At 36.7% G+C, this 24,425-nt stretch overlaps 4 protein-coding genes across 4 annotated transcripts; 2 read left to right on the top strand and 2 right to left on the bottom strand.

The window, feature by feature from the left end:
- The first annotated feature begins 3,312 nt into the window (after positions 1-3,312).
- On the top strand, positions 3,313-4,047 carry LOC148547408 (uncharacterized). Its single transcript, XM_088495428.1, has 2 exons — positions 3,313-3,371; positions 3,453-4,047. The coding sequence occupies exons 1-2, from the start codon at positions 3,313-3,315 to the stop codon at positions 4,045-4,047; spliced, it is 654 nt and encodes a 217-aa protein (XP_088351554.1).
- A 5,070-nt stretch (positions 4,048-9,117) lies between these two features.
- Positions 9,118-11,427, bottom strand: LOC107610683 (uncharacterized). Its single transcript, XM_016312696.1, has one exon. It carries the CDS (start codon positions 11,425-11,427, stop codon positions 9,118-9,120), a length of 2,310 nt encoding a protein of 769 aa, XP_016168182.1.
- Positions 11,428-14,898: 3,471 nt separating this feature from the next.
- LOC148547407 (uncharacterized) lies at positions 14,899-15,493 on the bottom strand (the record flags this gene model as incomplete). Its single annotated transcript, XM_088495427.1, has 2 exons — positions 14,899-15,073; positions 15,165-15,493. Coding segments are annotated over 2 exons (504 nt in total), but the record flags the coding sequence as incomplete, so codon positions are not given.
- A 4,572-nt stretch (positions 15,494-20,065) lies between these two features.
- LOC107610682 (G-type lectin S-receptor-like serine/threonine-protein kinase At4g27290) lies at positions 20,066-23,221 on the top strand. The gene is made up of 7 exons (XM_016312695.3): positions 20,066-21,320; positions 21,427-21,555; positions 21,716-21,864; positions 21,942-22,152; positions 22,247-22,484; positions 22,581-22,731; positions 22,827-23,221. The coding sequence occupies exons 1-7, from the start codon at positions 20,066-20,068 to the stop codon at positions 23,127-23,129; spliced, it is 2,436 nt and encodes an 811-aa protein (XP_016168181.1). The 3' UTR covers positions 23,130-23,221.
- The last annotated feature ends 1,204 nt before the right edge of the window (positions 23,222-24,425 follow it).

Raw genomic sequence — 24,425 nt, 5'->3', positions numbered from 1 at the left:
CAACTACTTACAATGCACCTCAAGCTGCAAGTGCCTCTGCTACTGCTATAGGCTCTGGAACTGCAACAACGTCTGCTACTGCTACTGCATCTGCCCCTGCTCCTGCCACTCTTGTGGAAGTGGATGTCCAGCAGGCTGAGATTGATTTGTTTGAGCCCTCATACTCTGAAGCTGAAAACTCCCAAAAGGTATTGTGTTTAATAATGCTTCATGTAATGTGTTTTTATTATTTGTCTTATTTTCTTGGCCTTATGTAAGGTATTGTCTGCATTGCAGGAGCATGAACAAAATAGGAACATACCTACAAGACCTGGGAAACTGCCACTTAGAAGAAGGTCACCTACTCCAACTGGCTTTGCATCATTCAATCCAATGGAGTGAGCTAGTGAGGCAATTGCAGCAAGGCTCGCCAACTTCCTCAAGTTTGTGCCCACCCCTGGGTTCAAACCGCCAAGAAAGAAGTGATTATGATCCTAGCTTTAGGTTGAAATTCTGAAAGTTTGTAATATTTTGTGAAACAATTATCTTAGTCTTTTTTGTTTGGTCATGGTGATTCACAGACACCTCTGCAACTTTTAAATACTAACTAAGTTGCTGGAATCTAGCTGAAACAATGCTCAGTATTTTTTTGCTTGTTATTGTCATCAATGCATTATTGCAGAATTTTATATGAACTAGTGTTATTGTCATTCAGTTATGAATTGTGCCTTATGTAAGCTTTTCCTATTGTTGCTTATCCATAACATAATTGGGTGTTCAATTATGTTTACAAAAACAAAACCAAATAGTCATTCAATATATCAAAAATAATCTAATGTCAATTACATTGTTCATAAACTGGATTACACTGGTTCTGTGTTTAAGTTCTCAGCCTAATCAAACCTTCAACAGTAACATTAACACAAACACAAATAACACGAATACCCCTAAACCAAGCACTTGGACCATCAGCTTTACATTTCTCACATATGCTTCCAGTTTGCCCACCTTCCATGCAATGTTCATCTTCATCCCACCATGCTCATCTTCTTCATCAGACTTCAGCAGCACCTCATCCTGTACAGAATCTGCCCAGACAAATAACACACACCAATTCTTTTCACTAGTCTGCAAATATGCATCAACTTTATCAAACAACTACCTCAACTAACCAACACTAGAAATTTCATCCAGTAAATGCACTCACGTTATAATTCGAACACCCGAAGAACGGCTTATTAGGATGACTCTCCTTCCCTGACCACCGAAGGACAGGCCTGCACCCACAACCACACCACTCTGGAACTACTGAACGCCGGCTACGCACATTTTTCCCTCTCCAGTTTTTGGTCGCAGATGAGCGATTCGACCTTCGAGAAGCGTGACTGTCACTCATGGCGGGAGAGGACGAAAAAGAAGAATAAGAGGAAGAGGGAAGAAGAGCTTGAGCTGGACGACGAACCAATTCACAAAGGAAGAGGGAAGAACAAGTTTAGGGTTTATAATTGGTACCAGGGACTAATTCAGGGAATTCGGAGATTCTTTGATGATACTCCACATCAGCTAGCCGTTTAAGGCTGCCTCACGTGGACCATAAGCAGCCAGCTCAGTGCTCCGGCTGCTGAGTCACGCCGGAATTGGATGGAAGAACCAGGATTTCGTACAGAGCTCAATCTGAAGGGTGCAATTAGAGCATTTCAAAAGTCAGGGATAACATTGGTGCACGGGCTCAATCTGAGGGACCATTTTGGGATTTTACTCGTAGGTGATTTTGAATTAGTTTTACAGGATTTTGCTGTCCGCTTTAAAGCTTTTCTGACATTGTTTGAAGGATAAGATGCTTTACCAGTAATAACATTAAGCTTTAAAAACTGTGTAGATGGTTGTGTGATCTTTTAAAGCTTTTGAGGAGGCTTTATGATCTTTGGAAGGGCTCCATGATATCGTGAGGTGGTATAGAATTTAACGATCCGAAAACGTTTGGACCATTAAATGGTTCAATAACAAAAATAAGTTTTTTTTTTAAGTTTTTTAATAATTGCTAAATAATTCTTATTTAATTTTAACTATAATTTAATCTTTCATATATTATTTAATTATAAAATTTATCCTCTATTTTATAGATTATTTAATTATTTAATTATATATTATTTAGGGTAAAAAATAGATATAAGCCAAGGGAGATGATATTTACGCAAATCAGCCAAATGAGATTCTCGTTCATCAATCAACCAAAGCGAACTATTATGTAATTCGAATCAATAAAATTCGAATTACACTTCAACATAATTCGAATGGACCTATTTCGAATCATTCAAACAATTGCTTGTAAGTAATTCGAATCAAGTTGCAACGAATTACAATAGCATAGTTCGAATTATATCAATTCGAATTACTAGCAGCACGTGACACGTAGGGAGTTCGAATCATATTGATTCGAATTACTCGTTTTTCGTTTCATGTGGTAATTCGAAATGTGTTGATTTGAATTACATATATATAGTGCGAATGAGGATGATTCGAATTACTGTGAACCAGACCTGTATATATATGATGTGAACGTCAGTTGCTCTCATTAGAGGGATTCCAGATGGCTAGTGAGGATAGTTTTCTGTTGTTGGTTCACCACAGAGGATCGATTAAGAGAAAAACTCGGTCCGGTGTGAAGTTCATCGATAAGGATCCTCTCTGTATTATCGTGAGGCCTACGACGAGCTATGATGACATTGTTAGGTCTGTACTACCGAAACTTGGTCTGGAAGGTGTAAAAAGGGTTAAGAAATTTTTCTATCGCATTCTAACCACGGTGCTCCAAGATATCGTGAAGTACGATTGTTTCACGATTGGCAGTGATGAGGACTTGCAGGTCATGTTTCATTATCGCTGGCAGTTTCCTGAGGTGAGGACACCAGAGCTGTTGGCAAAGTTGATTGATGTGGTATCCAGCTCAGGGGGTTCGAACCGGAATACCAACACTTTAGCCACGGTGGCCGGTTCTAGCTCGAGACCTGCCGTTGCTTCTTCCTCCGTTCCTGCGTACGAGCCACACATCCATCCTGTCGCCTCCCCTTCGTTCGCTGTTGATCTCAACGGCAGTGTTGGTGACGAGGTTAGAACTGGGGAATATCTTCCGACCTCAGTAGACTGTGCTGCACCTACTGGTGTTGGTGACGGATTGTTTGATGATCCAGAGGACGATGATGTTGAGCCAGATATGATTGCTGATGACAGTGGCGATGATATTGGAGCGAGTGACCCGGGAGGGGCTGCAAGTGGTTCTAGCTCTGGCACACAGCAGTACCCTCCACATTTTCAGCATTGGACCTGGATGCCATGAGGCAGGAGGGTCTTCCTGGCCAGCCTGCTGGATTTGGCGCTAGAGATGCGGAAGGGTCTGCTGGTCTGACAGAGTTCCAGGTTGGTCAGTAATTTCAGGATAAAGATGAGGCTCTGTTGAGTGTGAAGACTTACAGCATCCGCCGAGGGATACAGTACAAGGTAGTGGAGTCTGACTATCGCTGGTACGTGGGCAAGTGTTCTGAGTTTGGCAATGGGTACACATGGTTGATTCGGCTGAGTCTCCGGCAGCGCAAGGGGATTTGGGAAGTCAAACGGTACAATGGACCGCATACGTGTCTCGCAACCTCCATCTCCAGCGACCACACGAGTTTGGATTATCATATGATAGCGACCCTCATTATGCCAATGGTTAGGGCGGATGCATCCGTTAACATCAAGGTGCTCCTAAATGCCACGGCCGCACACTTTGGGTTCAGGCCGACGTACCGAAGGGTCTGGCTGGCGAAGCAGAAGGCTGTTGCCGTCATCTATGGTGACTGGAATGAGTCGTACAACGAGCTCCCTAGGTGGGTGTTAGGAGTCCAGCTGACCATGCCTGGTACTGTTGCAGTCCTTAGGACTAGCCCTGTTCGAGTTGGGGGACAGCTGGATGAGTCTCAGGCTTATTTTCACAGGCTGTTCTGGACGTTCCCACCTTGTGTAGAGGCATTCCATTATTGCAAGCCGTTGGTGAGTATTGATGGCACCCATCTATATGGCAAGTATTGACGGCACCCACATGCATACAATGTCAATATGGTAGCGCATTCATGAACGATTCGAAACCGTATAAAATTACAGGCGAAACTGGAAATAAATAAAATAAAGATGCAAAGTAGACTGCGAACGTGGTACCTCGAGGCCAGTGGCCAGCTAAACGCATCATACCCAGCAGGCCTAAATCTCAGAAATTGCCAAAAGATCCAGGACTGAAGTAACTGTAACGGCCTAGCTAACTTCACGACATGTCTGTTGGCGACTCGGCACATGCACTGGTACAACCATGCTAGTGCCGCCGACCCCCAGCTGTAGCCGCCCATCTCCTCAAGCCTAGCCACGAACGGTAGCCATCTGATGTGAATATGATTGCCGGACTTGTCGGCAAACAGTTGGGTGCCCAACAACATCATGATATAGGCACGAGCAAAGCGCCTCACTGTCTCCTCATCCACCCCCTCGGGACACTCGCCAAATGTCTCCTGGAACCAGGTGCAGTTCACTGCGAACTTTTGAATTTGGTTCACCGGAGGTAACACACCGAGCAACTCCTGGAACCACTGCCAAGCTGGCCGGCCACCCTGTATGTATAGGTGGAAGTCTGTCAGGCAACCACTAACGTAATGTCCGTCCACTGGCAACCCCAACTGGTACGCGACATCCTGAAGTGTGATCGTGCACTCTCCGAATGGCATATGGAACGTGTGCGTCTCCGGACGCCACCGCTCGACGAATGCACTCACAAGGGGCTCGTCTAATCGGAACCATCTGTCATTCAGTCTCGCAAGATGGTATAATCCGACCATCTGCAAGTACGGAATGTACCTCTCATCAAGTCACATCCCCTGCTGCCGCCGCATGCTCGATATGCAACGCCGTGGCTGCGCATTACATGGACCGCATAATTAGAACGAATTACAAAACTACTCATATATAAAATTTACGACATAAAGAACCAACAAATAACACATGAAATAGAAGATATAGTAAACCACTACCAAAAATGCATACTGAAACGGCAAACATAGACTGCTTCTAAAACTTACACGCAAAAGCAAAATGTAGTAAACCACTATCAAAACCGTATCATAAAACCGCATCCAAAAAATCACTAGCATAAACCACATGCATATCCACTAGAGAAAATCACATGCAAAACCACTCAGTTAACCACCTCCAATACCACCACCCTAAACTGCTGAAATAAACCGCTAAAATAAACCATCGACAAAACCGCTTTCATAAACCACTAACACTAACATAAACCACTATCATAAACCACTATCAAAAACCACTAACACTAACATAAACCACTATCATAAACCACTATCATAAACCACAATCATAAACCACTATCAAAAACCACTATCATAAACCACTATCATAAACCACTAACATAAACCACTATCATAACCCACTATCATAAAGCATTATCAAAAACCACTATCAGAAACCACTAATCTCGTCGTTGATCACCCCGACGATATGAGCAACTCCATCCAAACGATACAGCCTCCCCGGATCGTCCCCCATCGCCTCAATATGCCGCTCGAGTCTTTGTTGGCCCGATTCTTAGTCGTTTTCTCTGGGATTTGGTGGGGTATGAGAATGGAAAACTGATTCGAATGACCTTGGTTCGAACTCCTTATATAGGCAAAACCCTTGTAATTCGAATAAAGACATTTCGAATTACCACATGAAACAAAAAATGAGTAATTCGAATCAATATGATTCGAACTCCCTATGTGTCACGTGCTACTAGTAATTTGAATTGATATAATTCGAACTATGCTATTGTAATTTGATGCAACTTGATTCGAATTACTTACAAGCAATGCTATGAATGATTCGAAATAGGTCCATTCGAATTATGTTGAAGTGTAGTTCGAATTTTATTGATTCGAATTACATAATAGTTCGCTTTGGTTGATACCTGAACAAGAATCTCATTTGGTTGATTTGGGTAAATATCATCTCCCCTTGGCTTATATCTGTTTTTTACCCTATTATTTAATTATTACACAATTGATTGAATATCGCAAGTTTCTTCAAAATTCAATCGATTGGTAGTGTTACCAATGAATTAAATTTCGTAAAACAATAAGGATATTTTTTTTATTCAATCGATTGGCATGATAACACAATCGATTGAATTGTGCTGTAGAATGAGTTTTCTTTAGATATTTGTGATATAAATTGATATTTTTTAATCCTTACGTAGAATTTTTTTAATAATTAAAATAATAATTATAAAATAGAAGATAGATTTAATAATTAAATAATATATAAAAGATTAAGTTGTAGTTAAGATTAAATAAAAATTATTTAGCTATGTATATATGATTTGTGTATATATTTTTTTAAATTACCAGAGAATTATTTATCTTAATATATACACACAAAAATAGTTTTTCTATATTTATAAATAGTTATATGTGTTTTTCACATAATTCAAATTTATATTTTAATATAATTTTATTCATATATTTATTTAGTAACTAATATTTAGGACAAATCACTGTATTAAGCCAAGGGGAGAAAAAAATTACAGAAATCTGCTAAACCAAAAATTGGTTCATAAATCAACTAAGAGCCATTTATATATAGTTCGAATCAGCCTAATTTGAACTTTAATTACATGTAATTCGAATCACACTGATTCGAACTACTCACACACGCACACACCCACTAATTCGAATCAGGGTGATTCGAATTACACTCACACACGCTGCACATAGTAATTCGAATTGGCCAAATTCAAATTACTCATGATTTAATTCTTTCCATTCTTTCATTAAAAAATTAATAATTTAAAAATTAGAAAAATATATATTTTATTTCATACATTAAAAAAAAGCTAACAAAATATTTAATTATGGGACTTCTTTAAAATATTAATGAGTTATCAATTCGAATTTCATACAATACTATTTTGCCCATTTTTAATAGCTCATGAATATTTTTTAATAAATTTTTTAAATAAATTTATTTAAATTATACAACAAAAAAATATTTTATTCTATACAAAATAATTTTAAAAAATGGCTTAAAAGATGTTAGGAGTATTATAAAAATTTGTAATATCCTAATGACTTAGGACATTAAAGAAATACTCTACATAGTCAATAATAATTTAAAAATTAAAAAAATATAGTTATAACCAGTATTTACCTAAATTACTAGAATATTACAAATTTTTATAGTACTCTTAACATTTTTTAAGCCAATTTTCTAAAATTGTTTTGCATAGAATAAAGGACATTTTAAGCCATTTTAAGCCATTTTTTATGCAAAATAATTTTAAAAAAATGACTTAAAAATGTTAGGAGTACTATAAAAGTTTGTAATATTCTAGTAATTTAGGTAAATACTGGTTATAATTATATTTTTTTAATTTTTAAATTATTATTGACTATGTAGAGTATTTCTTTAATGTCCTAAGTCATTAGGACATTACAAATTTTTATAGTACTCCTAACATTTTTTTTAAGCCATTTTTTTAATTATTTTGTATAGAATAAAATATTTTTTTATGGTATAATTTAAATAAATTTATTAAAAAAATTTATAAAAAATATTCATGAGCTATTAAAAATGGGCAAAAGAGTATTGTATGAAATTCGAATTGATAGCTCATTAATATTTTAAAGAAGTTTCGTAATTAAATATTTTGTTAGCTTTTCTTAATGCATGAAATAAAATATATTTTTTTAATTTTTAAATTATTAATTTTTTTAATCAATTATTAATTTTTTAATAAAAGAATGGGATGAATTAAATCATGAGTAATTTGAATCTGGCCAATTCGAATTACTATGTGCAGCGTGTGTGAGTGTAATTCGAATTACCCTGATTCGAATTACCGTGGGTGTAATTCGAATCAGGTTGATTCGAATTAGTGGGTGTGTGCGTGTGTGCGTGTGTGAGTAGTTCGAATAAGTGTGATTCGAATTATATGTAATTAGAGTTTGAATTAGGTTGATTTGAACTATATATAAATGACTCTTAGTTGATTCATGAACCAATTTTTGGTTTGGTGAATTTCTGTAATTTTTTTCTCCCCTTAGCTTAATATAATGATTTGCCCTAATTATTATCTTGTTATTTATTATTTTAAAATTATTGTAAAATTAAATATTTAACTAATGATCAAATTACTAATTAGATGTTTCTCTAAGTCAAATGATTTAAATTTTAAATTTAACTTTAATGTAGACGTAGTATTATATCATAAAAACATGGGCAATTTACGCAAATAAAATGATTGAAGAAAACGTTTACGCAAATACAACATTGGCAATTTTCAGACGCAAATGCAATAAACGCAACTATATATAATCCGCTACACCCTGTAGCGGAAATCAATTGCACGTAATCCGCTACAGGGTACCGCAGATTACGTTGAGGACTGCTTTACTCATAAACCGCTACACCCTGTAGCGGTTTATGCTCAAATGGTGCTACACTCATAATCCGCTACACCCCTGTAGCGGATTATGAACAATGTGGATTGATGGGAAGATGCCTAAATATACGAGTCTTACAGTAACAACTCGTGATGCAAAATGTACGAAGTTATACAAATACAGTGTTCATAAATAATAAGCCATAGAAATATAATAGGCACGAGGCATTAACAGTAACACGGATTAAATTTCTACATTAGGCATAAATCATAAGTCATACAAATAGGTCGGATCCAAGACTAACATAAACACACGAAAGGAATTAACACTAACACACGAAAGGAACTAACACTAACACCCGAAAGCGTAAATTGCTACAGGAGAATATAAAATTCAAAAAACTAGAAGCACACAGACTATAAGTCCTACGAACTACCGGCAACGGTGGAGCCTCTCTGGGGGCAAGACCTACGCGTGTGCCCAGGCTGTCTGCAGAATCCGCACCGCTTCGGTCGGTTAGGGTCGGCCTCATCCATGTTGTTCCGGATTCTGGTAGACCTCGGTCGGCCATCACGGCAATGCCTCAAGCTGGGGTCCGGAATAACGGTCGGACCGTCATAAGGTGGCCAAAGTCCCTCCGGTATTGACGACACGAAACCCATCTGGTACACCCTGACTACCTTCTGCATGGTGTAGACCTCGTCGACATAGATAGACCAGTCAAGCCGTGACTGGGCACAACATGCAATCGCATGGCAACATGGGTAATGGAGAGCTTGAAAGTATCCACAGTCGCATGTACGGTGCTGGAGGGAAACTCGGTACGTCCCAAGTGAAAATCTCCCGGTGGGCGTCGTCTCGGCAACGGTGTTCTCAGACTGCTGTCTATCGAACAGGTGACAGTAAAACATCTGGAGTCTTTCAAGTTGCGCTCCATCGCCTTCATAAAAGACTGGCAGAACTTGGCACCACTGGCCAATTGAGCCTCTGCCGTCTGATCACGAATCACGAACAACTCCGCTAGTCGACCATATGTGGACTTGACTAGGGCGGTAACCGGAAGATTCCGTGTACCCTTCAGAACAGAATTAACACACTTAGATATATTGGTCGTCATGTGACCGAACCGTCTGCCACCATCCTGGTGCTGAGTCCACTTATCATATTCTATTCTGTTCGCCCAATCACACATTGCCGGATTCTCAGTCCGCATTATATCAAACCAATAGTCAAACTCTGCCTCAGTCTTCGCATAAGCAGCATTCACAAGCAAACACTTTGCATCTGTGCCCTTGAAACTGAGTGCGAAGTTAGCTGCAACATGCCGAATACAAAATGCTCGGTACGCATGCGGGGGTAACCACCCACTGTTCGGGTTCTCCAGTGCAGCCTTGATGCCATTGTGCCTATCTGAAATGACCAGTATCCCCTGTTGCGGAGTCACATGTTGCCTCAGGTTGGTCAGGAAGAAAGACCAAGACTCGGCATTTTTCCCCTCCACGAGACTGAAAGCAATAGGCAAGATGTTGGAGTTCCCATCTTGAGCGATGGCCAGGAGCAAAGTCCCTCCATACTTGCCATACAGATGAGTACCGTCTATGCTTACCAAGGGCTTGCAATGTCGGAAAGTTTCAATACAAGGAGGAAATGTCCAGAAAAGACGATGAAAGTACACGGTTGAGTCATCCACGTCATCACCGACGCGAACCGGAGATGTCTTCAACAACGTAACCATCCCCTCCATGGTGGACTGCACACCAAGGATCCAACGAGGTAGCTCGGCGTAGGACTCTTCCCAGTCCCCGTATATCTGTGCTATCGCCTTCTGTTTTGCCAACCACGTCTTCCTATAACTTGGCTTGAACCCGTACGTTCCTTCGGTAGCTTCTTGCAATACCTTTATCGATACCGCCGCATTGGCGCGAACCAGAGAAAAGATCTTGGCACAGATCACGTGATAATCTAGTTGTCGGTGGTCGCTGGATATCGATGTAGCCAAGCATGTGTGTGGTCCGTTGTACCGCCGAACCTCCCAGGTTCCCTTCCGTGCTCGAAGGCTGATGCGAATCATCCATGTGCAACCCTTCCCAAATTCCTTGCATCTCCCATGGTACTTAAGATGATCTGACTCCATCACTCTATACTCAACACCACGCCGAATGCTGTAATCCTTTACAGTAAGCACAGCTTCCTCCTTACTATGGAAAGATTGGCCAACTTGAAATTCAGCTACAAAATTTTTCTCGTGCAAGCCTCGACCCCCAAAGGTTGGTGCTGGATCTGTCGGTTGGCTGATGGCTCCTAGATCCAGGGTAGAATAATGTGCAGGTTGCTCATGTGTGCCGGCACTTGACGGTGGTTGACATGTTCCTGGGTTTGTCGGAATTTCATCATCGCTGTCCCCTCCAATGTCAACAGGCTCTTCATCGGAGTCATCCTCTTGGATAGCATTTTCCACCCGATCCAGTTCCCCCTCATGTTCTACATCTGCAGATGGATGAGTTGAGGTGAATGCCCCAACTGGACCGACTGGCCGATACTCCAACAAACACTCAGGTGCAACGACGGGCATCGAGGTGGAGGCACCACCCATCGTGGTGGACTGGGGGTTTGGAGCGGATGCACCAGAACTATCGATCCCATGTTCCAGCTTCGCAAACAACTCATGTATCCTCACTTCCGGAAAACTCCAACGACAATGAAACAACACCCGCATATCTTCATCTGTTTGTAACACGAACGTTTCATATTGCACGCCGGTTGACACAACCGCAATAGGGATCTTGTAGAACAGCTTCTTCACCCACTTTGTGCCACCCACGGCCAACTTCTGCAGTATACTGCTCTTCAGATCCAACAGTGTATCAGACGACCTGACAAAAACACTCAGCGGTTCTCTGTCTGTAAACTTCACACCGTGCCTCTTACTCTTTTTTATTTTTCCAGAATGATGCACTAACACCAAAAAGCTCTCTTCACTCTCCATTCCTCAAGTGATGAATGAATGAGAATGACACTCTACACAACTTGTTGGGTATATATAGGCATCTTCCCATCAATCCACATTGTTCATAATCCGCTACAGGGTGTAGCGGATTATGAGTGTAGCACCATTTGAGCATAAACCGCTACAGGGTGTAGCGGTTTATGACTAAAGCAGTCCTCAACGTAATCCGCGGTACCCTGTAGCGGATTACGTGCAATTGATTTCCGCTACAGGGTGTAGCGGATTATATATAGTTGCGTTATTGCATTTGCGTCTGAAAATTGCCAATGTTGTATTTGCGTAAACGTTATCTTCAATCATTTTATTTGCGTAAATTGCCCTAAAAACATCATTTATACACATTTATTATTTATCATATCAATACATCATTCATAATGTATTACTTTGCAAGTGCAAACAACTATAGTGAAACTTGGTGTAAGCATAAATCGGTGGACCTCTTTCACGGTTTATGCTTATTTTTCGTTAATAAAAAAAATTGTGAAATCCTTACCACGATTTCTGGCCAAATTCAGCATCAATGTAAACCGCAAAACTCATCAGTAGTTTATGTGTATTTCAAAACTGTGGAACCTCTCCCACAATTTATATTTTGTAAAAAATTATATTTTTGTATATAAACTGCAAAAGTTATATTTCAGTAATTTTAGAATCCAAATATTTTATTTTCATAAATTGTCCTTACTTTCATGCTTAAATTACAAATTCCTTTGGAAAAATTCTTCCTATTAATCACCCAAATATCCGAGGTCGAACAATTGAATATGAAGATTGAAGAAAAAAAAATTAGGAATCCCCATAGGAAGAATGGTAGTGATTCATATATAGTTGTAATTATATTATTCTTGATAAAATTGATCATAGATTCACACGTATATATAAAATAAGTGTTATATGTTTAAAGAAGTCCTATGAGTATAGAGGTTAATCAATTTTAGACATTATTTGTAACGAAAAAACTTCAGCTAATTGTAGAAAATTTATATTTTGCACTTTTGCAGTATCCACCCCGCACATTGAATGGGTTACGTACGCACTAGTTACATATAATATGAATACAACAAAGTTAGCTAACAATCCATTACGTATCACTTTGTTGATGATAATATCCATAAACTATTTTTTGGTGCCTAAGGTGATAAGTAAAAAACTAACTCTTGTGAATTGGAGCTCTATTAAAAATTTGCTATTAGTTAATAAGTTGCTGCATGCATATTTAAACTTTGACATTTATTTAAACGGACAAGTGATCTATGAATTAATTATAAATATAAAGTAGATGCTCGTTTGTTTTGCCGTTTGGATTTTATATAATGATATAAGAGACAACAAAGATTAGATCAAGAGATGCTCACTTAGAGTGAAGCTAGCTACTTGATATCTCGAGAATGTTCACTTTCTGCTTGATAAATTTATTCAGAGAGCTTCCATTTCCAAACTATGTTAGAATTCAGATTCTCAGAAGAAAAATGACATTTTCTTAATGACATTTTAATTAAATTTTTGTCTTGACACGGTCTGCATGAATATTTTGTTGACATTTTGGCATCCACATGTTAGCAATATAATATTTTCGCAACCATCGTTCTATATTTTAATGATAACTATTAATTAATATTGGAACTTCGTATCTTAAGCAACGGTAGGTGTTGTGTTACGTTTATCGTATGAAATGTTAAAATTTAAATTGCAGGTCAAGATCATCGACGGTGATAACTGGCCCGGTAAGGTTGAGTTTGATAAAAAATTAAAAAGCATGCATCTTAGCTTCATCATATTAAGGTTTCTACTAAGAATGTTACTAAATATATGTACAAATGCTCTTAAAGGAATATAAGTGAAGTCACCAAAAAAAAAAAGGAATATAAGTGTGAGTAGAGAGAAGAGAGAAAAATAAAAATTGAAATGAGTGTATTGAATGATTATTTGAAAATGAGTATTGTTATTTCTTTACTCTGAGATTGTCAAATATATATCCTACGTTTGTATACAAGACTTTCCATAACAAATTCTTAATTGATAACTAACTTTTATATGTGACTTTCTATATCACGATTCAAAATGAGTCATGATCGGCACTCAGAAAAATAATCATATAGCAAGCCTAACATACTTAGATATAAGTTGAATAAGTAAGTTATAAATATTTTATAAGTTCTAAAATAAATAATTATATATTTTTAACAAAAAAATTAAAATAATTAAGAATGGTTGGATCCTGTCTGTGACATATGGAGCATATACTTCTAGAAATTCGATAAAGATAGGTACTCATTGCAAACCGTTACTCTTGAATAGAAAGTCTCACATAGTCAAATATTTGTTCTTGAAAAATATTTTTAGAAAACAGGGATGAGGTTTACAACTCAATGACTAGACAATACATCTATAATCAACATGAGACTATATAAATATTATTATCAAAGTAATATTAATTAAAAAGTAATAGTTGATAATAATAAGTGAATCACAAGGGAGTTCTCATACAGAAATCAAATCAAAAATCCACACATGGGTGGCTCCACCTCTATGGGTAGCCCTTTCCTCTTGTGTGTCCTAACAGAATAACAGATCTAACGTGTGGCCTACACGTTAGGCTAGCAACACCCCTACTAGCTGGAGTTTGAGTCAGATGCATCTAAGTTAACGTCATAATCGCTGTTAACTACGGTTTTCTAATACGAGCCTCCCAAACCAATTCAAAACATATAGTTTCAAATACAATAAATCTTTAATCTCTCAAATATATAAAGTATCGAATCAAATCAATTAGATAATACTTTCTTATCAGAAATATTTTCAAATCATACCTTCTCAATCATAAAAACATATTTCATAATTTCAAAGTGAGTGCCAACAAATACTTTAATACTTCAAAAGTATATATTCGAATAAAATCAATATTCTAAAATAATATAAAGCTTTATCAAACATATATATAGTCTCATGTAAAATTTCTAATATATAAATTTCATAAAAATAATTATTCAACTATAATAAATCAATTATTCTAATCAAATCAAAGTTCTTCAATAATAGTTTTATAAATTTAATTAAAAACTCATAATACCATAAACCAAAAGCTTAACAATTATAAATGTAAAGCCTACCCACAGCATGGTCCTAAGGGACCGAAGAGACCAAACCCAGAATGTCGAATTAAAGGGTACGAAATTGCGCAGAATTTGGACTGGGGTCATAGCAATAACTTCAATTCTCATTGCAGTAACATCAACAACAGCCCTAGTAACAAAGGGCAACAGCGAATCCAACAGCCTACGGTGGTTTAAAATTGAGCAAAGGCAGACAAGGACATCAAGCAGGATATGACAAAGTGAATAATAGAGCTTTACGCAAGACAGGGCAGAACAAGATTAGTCTTACCAAAAGAAACAAGAGGATGGAGCATCAGCAGCTCCGGTGATCCTCACCGGCTGAAGTAAAGCGGAGCTAGGGCAAAGTTGCAGAGTTTTCGGCGGTGGCTTCCGGTGACGTCAGCGCGGCTCCCGGCGACCAGAGGCGCAGTGGCACAACCTGCAGCAACAGCGGAGGCGTACCAGCTCCCGCCTCCTCGCAAGACTTTCCTCTCTCTGGCCGTTGTGTTTCTCTCTCTCTCTCTCTCTCTCTCTCTCTCTCTCTCTCTCTCTCTCTCTCTCTCTCTCTCTCTCTCTCTCTCTCTCTCTCTCTCTCTCTCTCTCTCTCTCTCTCTCTCTCTCTCTCTCTCTTCGAAGCCCCATACTTGTAGCCGCGACGGCGACGGCGGAGCTCCCCTTTCAACGGCGGTGACAAGGCGTGGCGGCGACGAGATGTCGTCCCCTTCCTCTGTTATGTGTGTCACGTCTTTCTCTTCCACATGTGGTGGCTTCTCGTGGCGGTGAAGGAGTCCTCGACGACGGCAGTGGAAGCTCCGGCTGCGGCAGGGACGGTCTCCAGGGGTGATGGCTAGGACGGCGGGACAGCATCTCCTCTCTCGCACTTCTTCCTTTCTCTTTCCCTCATTTCTTGTATTGATCTCCTTCTCCCTCTCTCTTCCTGATCCGCGACAACAACAAATAAAACAGAAATTTTATGCCACCTTAGAGGACTATACTTTATGTTATCTTTTTTAACATAAAAAATTTCGGTAATAATTCTTTAGATGCTAATGAGTTAAAGGATGATTTTTAATGAATTTTTAAAAATTATTTATTATTCCATTTTAAATTCATAAGTTTATAAAAACGTAAATTTTCTGGAATTGAACTAAAACACAAAAGTTGAATTTCTATTCTTATTTGTTTTGATTTTTTGATATTTTATTTGAATTCAAATGGGAGGTATTTTTTTATTGACATTTATATTTTGAAGTTAGAATTAACTTAAAAGTAGTAAATGTTTGTTATGCAGATTTTTAGCAAATCTGAGTTTTTTCGATATCTAGTGATTTGGGAGCGAAACCTATTCCTCCTTAAGGATTTCAGTTTTTAATTGTATATCAAAGACTCATGTTAAACTAGTGATGAAAAGAAAAAAAACGTAGAAAGGAAAGATAAAAAACTACAAAGTTTGAAATGAAAAATATGCAAAAGAAACAAAGTAAATGACTATATTTAAAAAAAAAATAAATCACCTTTGACATAATCAAATGAGTTTAAAATTCGAATATATTGAAATCAAAGAAAGAAAGAAAAAGACTTTGTAGAGAAACTAAATTGGTGGAAAATAAATTTGCAAGAGAAATTAAAAATAAAAGTGAAGACTATGAAAGAAACTCTACAGAAAAAATGAATTTTGAGCAAGATCAGAAAGTCTGAAAATGTGATATTGCAAGAGTTTTTTTCTGAAAATGAATTTCAACCCCTATTCCTTTCAAGCTATGTATATTTATAGCCATTTTCAACCAATCAAAATTTTTTCACGTGCTCTACATACAAAAAAACCAAACATAACTGTTCCCGCCATAACAATAGTGTGATAACCGTCTTCAACTACATCAATGACTAGCCTCCCCGTTGCTTCGATCACAGATCCTCATTTTCGATATGCAAATTCGATCAACTTAGTTTGTCCATCGATGATTTCTCTTTGATCACCTTGAGCACCTTTTTGACATAGTCCAGACAAATATTTTCGATTTGTTTATCATTAAATTTAAATTATGTTTAGTTAACAATGTCAATAATCTGTACAAGTAGTAAATCGAATTAAGCTAATTCGATTTACTATATATGTATTATTAATTTATATTGAAAAAATATAAATTGAGTCTAATTATTTTCAATTTACATAGATACGCAAACGAGACAAGCATGTAAACTGAAAGCTATTTTGTTTTAGAACATTTGTATAATATTAAAAGTTATTTAGTTTATTTATGTTATTTACCCGAAAATAAGTAATGTGTGACTTATATGTGATTTTTTCCCTCTTATCTTTATAGTGATTACAATTAATTAAAAAAAGAATAAAAATTTATTTAGAAACCTTTTTTTTTAAATATTGGAGCCTAATTGGTGTAGCCCACGAAAATGGCCAAAAAATCGTATTTAACGTCGTTATGGGAGTTTCTGACGGACATCACAAAACATCACCATCATTTTCCTTTTTGCCAATTAGAAAAAAATAATAATTATGGAAAAAATCACTGCCGTATTATATATAAACAAATTAAAAAAATTATTTTAATACAAAACGTCGACGCTATTTTATTTTTATTTACATAAAAATTATTATTCCCCCACAAAACGTCATCCACGTTTACTGACCAAAAAAAAAAAACGTCAGCCACGTTTTGTGCCTTTCAAAAAAAATTGAGTCAGAATCATAGCAGCCTTAGCAGGATAAAACACAATAACTCTTGATGGTTTTCAGTAGCTAAGAGAATAGGGGTTGAATCTTAGCCCATTTTTCACTTCAGTAATATTTGCTGGTCTTTGAAACTACTTCTGGAGACTTTTTACCCTTTTGTCTCGTAACCATCCATGAGACTTTTTCTTTTATCTCATATCCAGCTACGAGATTTTGCTTTTTGTCTCGTCGATCAGCACGAGATATTTTTAGTTTTATCTCCTGTGCAGCAGAAACAGAAATTGAGTAGAAGAGAGAGAAAATTACACCTAGATATATCCTGGTTCGGCTGCTAAGTGCAGTGCAGCCTACATCCAGTCTCCATCACAACAATGATGGAATTTCACTATAATCATCTTTGATTACAAACACCAATTCTCCCTAGGATCTACCCTTCCTATCCAGGACAAGTTCAGAATCTAAACCTAATCCTGAACTTGACTTGGTTACTGCCAAGCTTTCACTGCAAAGTGCTAACCCAACTTGCAAGGAGATTCCCACAGAATCATGAAACACAACACAGATGTACAAAGGATCTCTAAGGACATCTATGGCTTTTTCTTTTAATTTTGCACTCTTTGCCTTTTTCCGCTCTATGACTTTTTCATACAAACCTCACTGTTTGCCTTTTTCCATGAGATTCAAGACAGACAAAATTAAACAGAAAATTACAAAATAGAAAATATTGAAGGAGAAGAAATTCTGTTAGCTTAGGTAGCTCTGAGAATCCTGTGCTTTGCACTCTCACTCCTTGCTCCTTTCTTCAAACCCTAACTGTTCACCCTTACTTATAGGGAGAAGCTTCCAAGGTTGAAACCAAACAAACCAAGCTAATCTTCTTCTTCTTCTTCTTCAAACCAGAACCGGTTCGGCCAGAGAGAGAGAGAAGAGATAACCCATGCAATAACCAACATGCAATTACCTCTGGTTCTTCCTTGGTCACCAACAATCATCAATCCGAGCCTTCCATCTTGCCTTGCTCTCCAAGATGAACTCCTAGTCCTTGATGCATGCTTGATGATGATAGCTTCATCTGCTCCAATCTCTGCCTCTTCCATCACGTAGCCACTGTAGCTACCTCCTGTGGTGGTTGTGCAGAATCAGAGACAAGCCATCCTTCCAAGGATCTTCTTCTCTGACCGAAATCTTCTCTTCCATATTTGGTATGAAAAAGCCAAGATCTCTTCACCAAATCTTACCACAAGTGATGAGAATCTTAGCTACAGCATACTTTTAGTTTTCTTTTTCTTGCCATCATTGTGATGGTCTTGTGGCGTGCTTCTTCTTCTCTTTGGTGGCTTAATATTTCTTCCATAGCTTACTGTGTAATAACCGAAAACAAGAAGCAAGGTGAAAAGAGAGGAGAGAGAAATTTGAACACTAACTAATGGATTTTGATAAAGTAAATTAAATTTCCACTTCCCTTGCATTAGGTAGCGTATAGCATTGATGATGTCCATCAAATCAATAGCTAACTCTCTCTCATGTTTCCAATGTAAGTTTAATTCAAGTTAAATGAATTTGAAATCCATATGATGAAAGAGTGAGATCCGTTTGGAAGCAATGAAATTTTGCTTTCTTTGCTTAATGGTTTCGGACCATGCAAGCTTGCCTTCAAGCAATGTAATTTTGGGCTTAATTCAACATGGTTCTGGCCCAATTAATCACAAATTGCTTCAGCCACTTAATATAACATACTTTGAACAAGGCTAAGAAGCACATTGGGGCTTTCAGTAATAAATCAAACTGGCCCAATAATTCAGCCAACATAATCATATTTAACATCAAGGCTGAAGGTAAGATGCATATATGGGCTTGCAACATTTTTCTTATATTTTCGGCCCAGACAGAACCTGCATAGCAAAAATTAATTTAACCAACATACCTGAATTGAAATTAAATTAATATTTTTGCAATTAATCAAATTAATAATATTTAGTCATCACAAATGTTAACTTAGAGTTTTTCAAACTCATTAACCCTAAAATATCAATGCATATCACCAAATTGTTTATAATATAAAAAATGAGCCTTTATTTAGGTGTTATCAAATTGATAGAAAAAATATATTTTTTAGTAAAAAATATCTTTTTTATTTTTTAACATGTTTAGCAAATTTTTAGTAGCAAAAATAAAAACACTAAAAAAATTTTTTAAAAAATATTTTTTTTGAGAAGTTACAATTTATTATGTAAAAAATATTTTTTTTATTGTTGTACCCAAACATAATTGATTAATAATAAAAAAATCTTTTTGTATTTGATATCCAAATATAAAATTATTTTTATTTTTTAAAAAATCTTTTAGAAAAATAACTCGAATAAAAATCTTTTCTTAGAAACTCACAAACAAATGCTAAACTTTTAAAATAAGATTATAAATATTAGGTATATAATTATTTATTTTTATATAGTATTTTAATTTTCTAAATGATAGCAAAATATAAAAATAGAATTCAAATTTTAATGCTTACATTTTTCTGAATAAAAATAGAATTTTTAAGATAAAACCAAAGAAATATAGTTAGCATGGTGTAAGAAAATCAGAGAGATATAACATTTTTGATTCATAAAATAAGAAGAAAGTTGTGTTGAAAAATAGCGACAGAATGGAATCCATACCATCAATGCTCGTTGGTCAACTCTTTAATTGAAAAATTTATATTGCTCTTAAAAGTTAAAACTGTTTGGAAAGAGTCAAAGAGATATTCTTATGTCTTATCTATGAACTAAAACTGTACCAACTACATTCCTTGTATTCTAGTAGAAACAAGTTGTACATCACAGAAATAATGCAAAACCAGAAAGTTCTATGCTTTTGGTCCGTTCTGTTCTCATTTATATTAAGAAACTCTATTTCACTCGACAATATAACTCCTGTTCAATACATCACTGATGGACAAACATTAATTTCGAGTGGAGGAACCTTTGAACTTGGCTTCTACAGCCCCGGAAATTCAAATGGCCGATACTTAGGCATATGGTACCATAACATATTCCCTAAGGTAGTCGTGTGGGTGGCAAACAGAGAAAAACCCCTCAACAACACCTCCGGAGTTCTAAAAGTCACCGGTGAAGGACTTGTTGTCCTTATTAATGGCAGCACTAACAGCAGCGTTGTGTGGTCCTCCAACATGTCAAGCAAAGTGGAAGACAAATTGAATCCAGTTGCACAGCTCTTGGAGTCAGGAAACCTTGTTGTCAAAGATGATCATAATGGTGACCACTTTCTGTGGCAGAGCTTTGATTATCCTTGTGATACAATCGTGCCCGGAATGAAGGTGGGATGGGACCTTGTGACAGGTCTAGAGAGGACTATGTCATCTTCGAAAAGTACAGATGATCCTGGCCGCGGAGACTACACAGTTAGAATAGACCTTCGAGGCGATCCGCAAATAGTTCTAATGAATGGAAATGCCACAACAATTAGAGTAGGGCCATGGAATGGGATAATGTTTTCTGGAGCTACACTTTATTTGCGCTATAACCAATTCTCATCTCAATTTGTTTTCAATGAAAAAGAGGTGTTTGTTAGGGTCAGACCAGAAAATACATCCAAATATATTAGAGGTGTAGTGTACCCTTGGGGAGGTGTTCAGGTTTTGCATTGGTCAATACAAACCAGAGGCTGGGAGACACTTATTTCTATACCAGAAGCCGAATGTGACAAGTATGCTATTTGTGGTGCAAATTCTATTTGCAGTGCTACTCCTACTCCTGTCTGTTCATGCCTTGAAGGATTTGCACCAAAATATCCTGGAAAATGGAAGAAATCTGATTGGTCTGATGGTTGTGTTAGGATCACTCCTTTAAGTTGCAGCAGAGATGGATTCAAGAAGGTCACCGGCATAGTGTTGCCGGACACGTCTTCTTCTTGGTATAACAGGACCATGAACCTGCTGGAATGCAAGGAATTCTGTCTGAAAAATTGTTCTTGTACGGCATATTCCGATTTGGATATCCGTGATGGAGGAAGCGGTTGCTTGATCTGGTTTCATGATCTTGTTGACATTAGACAAGGGTCACAAGACTTCTATATTCGAATAGGTACGTTTTTCTTCTTTACATTTTGTCTGTTATTACCTGCATTATAATTTCACAATACATAATGTAAGGAATTAAGGAACAATGCTCTTGAACTTTGATATCTCAGATGATAAGCAGAACAATGATTCCAGCAAGAGGAAGCTAACAGTTATCGTTGTTGGCTCTATATTGTTCATCATGAGCCTAATATTTGGACTGAAATCATTTCTATGGAGAAAAAAACTTGAGGAATCAGGTGAATACATCATATTCTACATGTGAATTCTACTACTACACCAGTATTTGGCAGAAATATAATTTTGCAACATTGAAAGTCTTGTTCAAATATAATTTTACATTAACCATGTCAAACTTCAGAACTTAATTTATATCCTCATCATTCATCATTTTGCTAGATATATTTTGGCTAAGGCAACGTGATCACAAAAAGGAAAAGGAAAACATGGACCTCCCAACATTTGATTTATCAACCATAGTTTGTGCCACTGATCAATTTTCTAGCAGTAATGAATTGGGAAAAGGTGGATATGGACCAGTTTATAAGGTACTTAAATAAGTTGAATTTGCTTACTGTGGTATTATATACTCCAAATATTGTTTTGTTATAACAATTGTTAACAGGGTGTACTTGCAAATGGGACTGAGATTGCCGTAAAGAGACTTTCCAAGAACTCTGACCAAGGACTGCAGGAGTTCAAAACGGAAGTTCAGCTAATTGCAAAACTTCAGCATCGCAACCTCGTAAAGCTTCTTGGTTGTTGCATTCAGCAAGAAGAGAAACTTTTGATTTATGAGCTCATGCCCAACAGGAGTTTGGACTACTTTATTTTTGGTTCATTCCTTAACTGTCTTGAATTTATGCTTCTTTTTCTCAGTTACTATCTAGTAGATAATCATGTTAACATTTAACGTTCTCAACATGATAGATGATGCTAGAAGAAAATTATTAGATTGGTCTAAGCGCTTTCACATTATTCGTGGCACAGCTCGAGGCCTAGTCTACCTGCATCAGGACTCTAGGCTAAGAGTCATTCATAGAGATCTAAAAACTAGTAATATTCTTCTTGACAAAGACATGAATGCAAAAATATCAGACTTCGGTCTTGCTAGGACATTTGCATGTGATCAGATTGAAGACAAGACAAAAAGAGTGGTGGGAACTCAGTAAGTAGGCTAAAATATTGTTCATTACTTAGAACTGTAACATATTTTTTCTGTCATGTATCATGATTCTTATGTGATATACATGCTACAATGCAGTGGTTATATTTCGCCCGAATATGCCGTTCGTGGCTCATTTTCAATGAAATCTGATGTGTTTGCCTTTGGTGTAATCGTGCTTGAGGTAGTCAGTGGGAGGAAGACTAGAGAGTTCTGTGTCCCTAACCGAAGTCTTAACCTTCTTGGATTTGTAAGTGATGCTATGTTGGTTGTAACTATCTTATAGTATTATTGCAACTCACATAGGTTCAAAATTAGGCAATAATAATTTTGACATCTTTTCAGGCATGGGAGCTATGGAATGAGGAGAGGACTTTGGAGCTGGTAGATGAATCACTGCGCGACCCGAATCAAGCTGAAGCAGCGAGATGCATTCAGATAGGACTGTTGTGTGTGCAAGAGAGACCAGAACATAGGCCAGACATGTCATCTGTAGTTCATATGTTGAATGATGATAAACCATTGCCTCGGCCAAGGCTGCCTGCATTTTATTCACACCAACAACATTCTACACTAATTGATGGTGAAGATGGTGAAGAAGTTCATTCCGCAAATGAGGTTACCATATCATTGTTAGGGGCAAGGTAGTAACAGATTTTACATTCAATGATGTTATGTGATTATTCATATGTTGTATAAATAAATAGCCTTGTTAATAACATTAGTTCTGTTCTGTTCAAGTGCGTTGCATATGTTATAGATCTTTAATATGTGATTATTCATATGTTGTATAAATAATGTCTTTGAATTTGAAATTGTTCTTAATAAGTAGTTGTAGATCTTTAATTATCGCTATATACTTTTAAACATATTCCTAACTTTTAAAAGCTGCAACCGTAAGTCCATAAGCACGTGAGCTTTTTGATTTACCAAATACAAAACTAGTGCTTGTGATCTCTTCCAAAAACTTTACCAAACCAAGTCTTAATCCACCGCATGCTCCAATCAATTTTGCTAATTAACTGATTTTTCTATTATTAATTTTTGGGTCTCTAATATCAACATGATTTGATTTATAGGAGATATATACTCAAGAAAATTCAGAATATATTTATAAAGAATAATTTATTCTCTCTTTGGACATCTGTAACAACTAAATGCAAACATTAATATATACTTATGATTTATGGTGATAATTGATAAATCAAAACAACTAAAGACAATATGAGATATTAGAAGAACAAAATCTGTGTAAAAATTTCAGGATGATATATTGAATAACGGAATAAAACCAGCTTGCTATTTATAGGAGATATACTAGTTCAGGCTTTCTCTATTTGTTCTAAGGCTTCTATTTTAGGAGCTTCCTTAACACTGAGATTACTAATATTTGGTAGTTGAAGAGTTCAATGGAAGAAAGCAGAAGTTTGCAATACTTATTATAGCCATGGATTTGTAACAAGAGTAGAAAAATTGCTGATGTATCAGAGAGTGAAAGGAATTGTAGGTCAAATATCCTGTTTGTTTTTGAAGGTATCAGAGAGTGAAAGGGATTGAAGAGAGAGAACAAAGAGAGTGAAGGAATGCTGTTTTTGAAGAGAATGAAAATTAGTTGATACAAGTTGGTGAGTGTGTATTTATACAAGGATTAGTGTCTAACTAACTTAACAAATGTATAGCTACTTCTTAACAATATAGTGACAGCTATCATAACCTCTAACTAACTTTCTCTAACTTGACTAATATCTCTAACATGCTCCTTCAGACTGAGGCTAGTAGAAGTTTTTGCTAACAAAAATAGGGATTTTTTTATGATAATGATCTTGACCTTCTTGGGCATGTAAACCTAAAGATTATTCAACTTAATCTCACTGTATTTTTGGTTGCAGATTCCAAAGTGATCTCACAATTCAAAAGTTCAATTTTCATGTGTTCTAAGCATGG

The sequence above is a fragment of the Arachis ipaensis genome, chromosome B8, assembly GCF_059453495.1.
Source record: "Arachis ipaensis isolate K30076 ecotype BB chromosome B8, ASM5945349v1, whole genome shotgun sequence".
In the NCBI taxonomy this organism is placed as follows: domain Eukaryota; kingdom Viridiplantae; phylum Streptophyta; class Magnoliopsida; order Fabales; family Fabaceae; genus Arachis; species Arachis ipaensis.
Note: the sequence above shows the minus strand (reverse complement) of the source record. Positions and strands in the feature narration are given on the sequence as shown.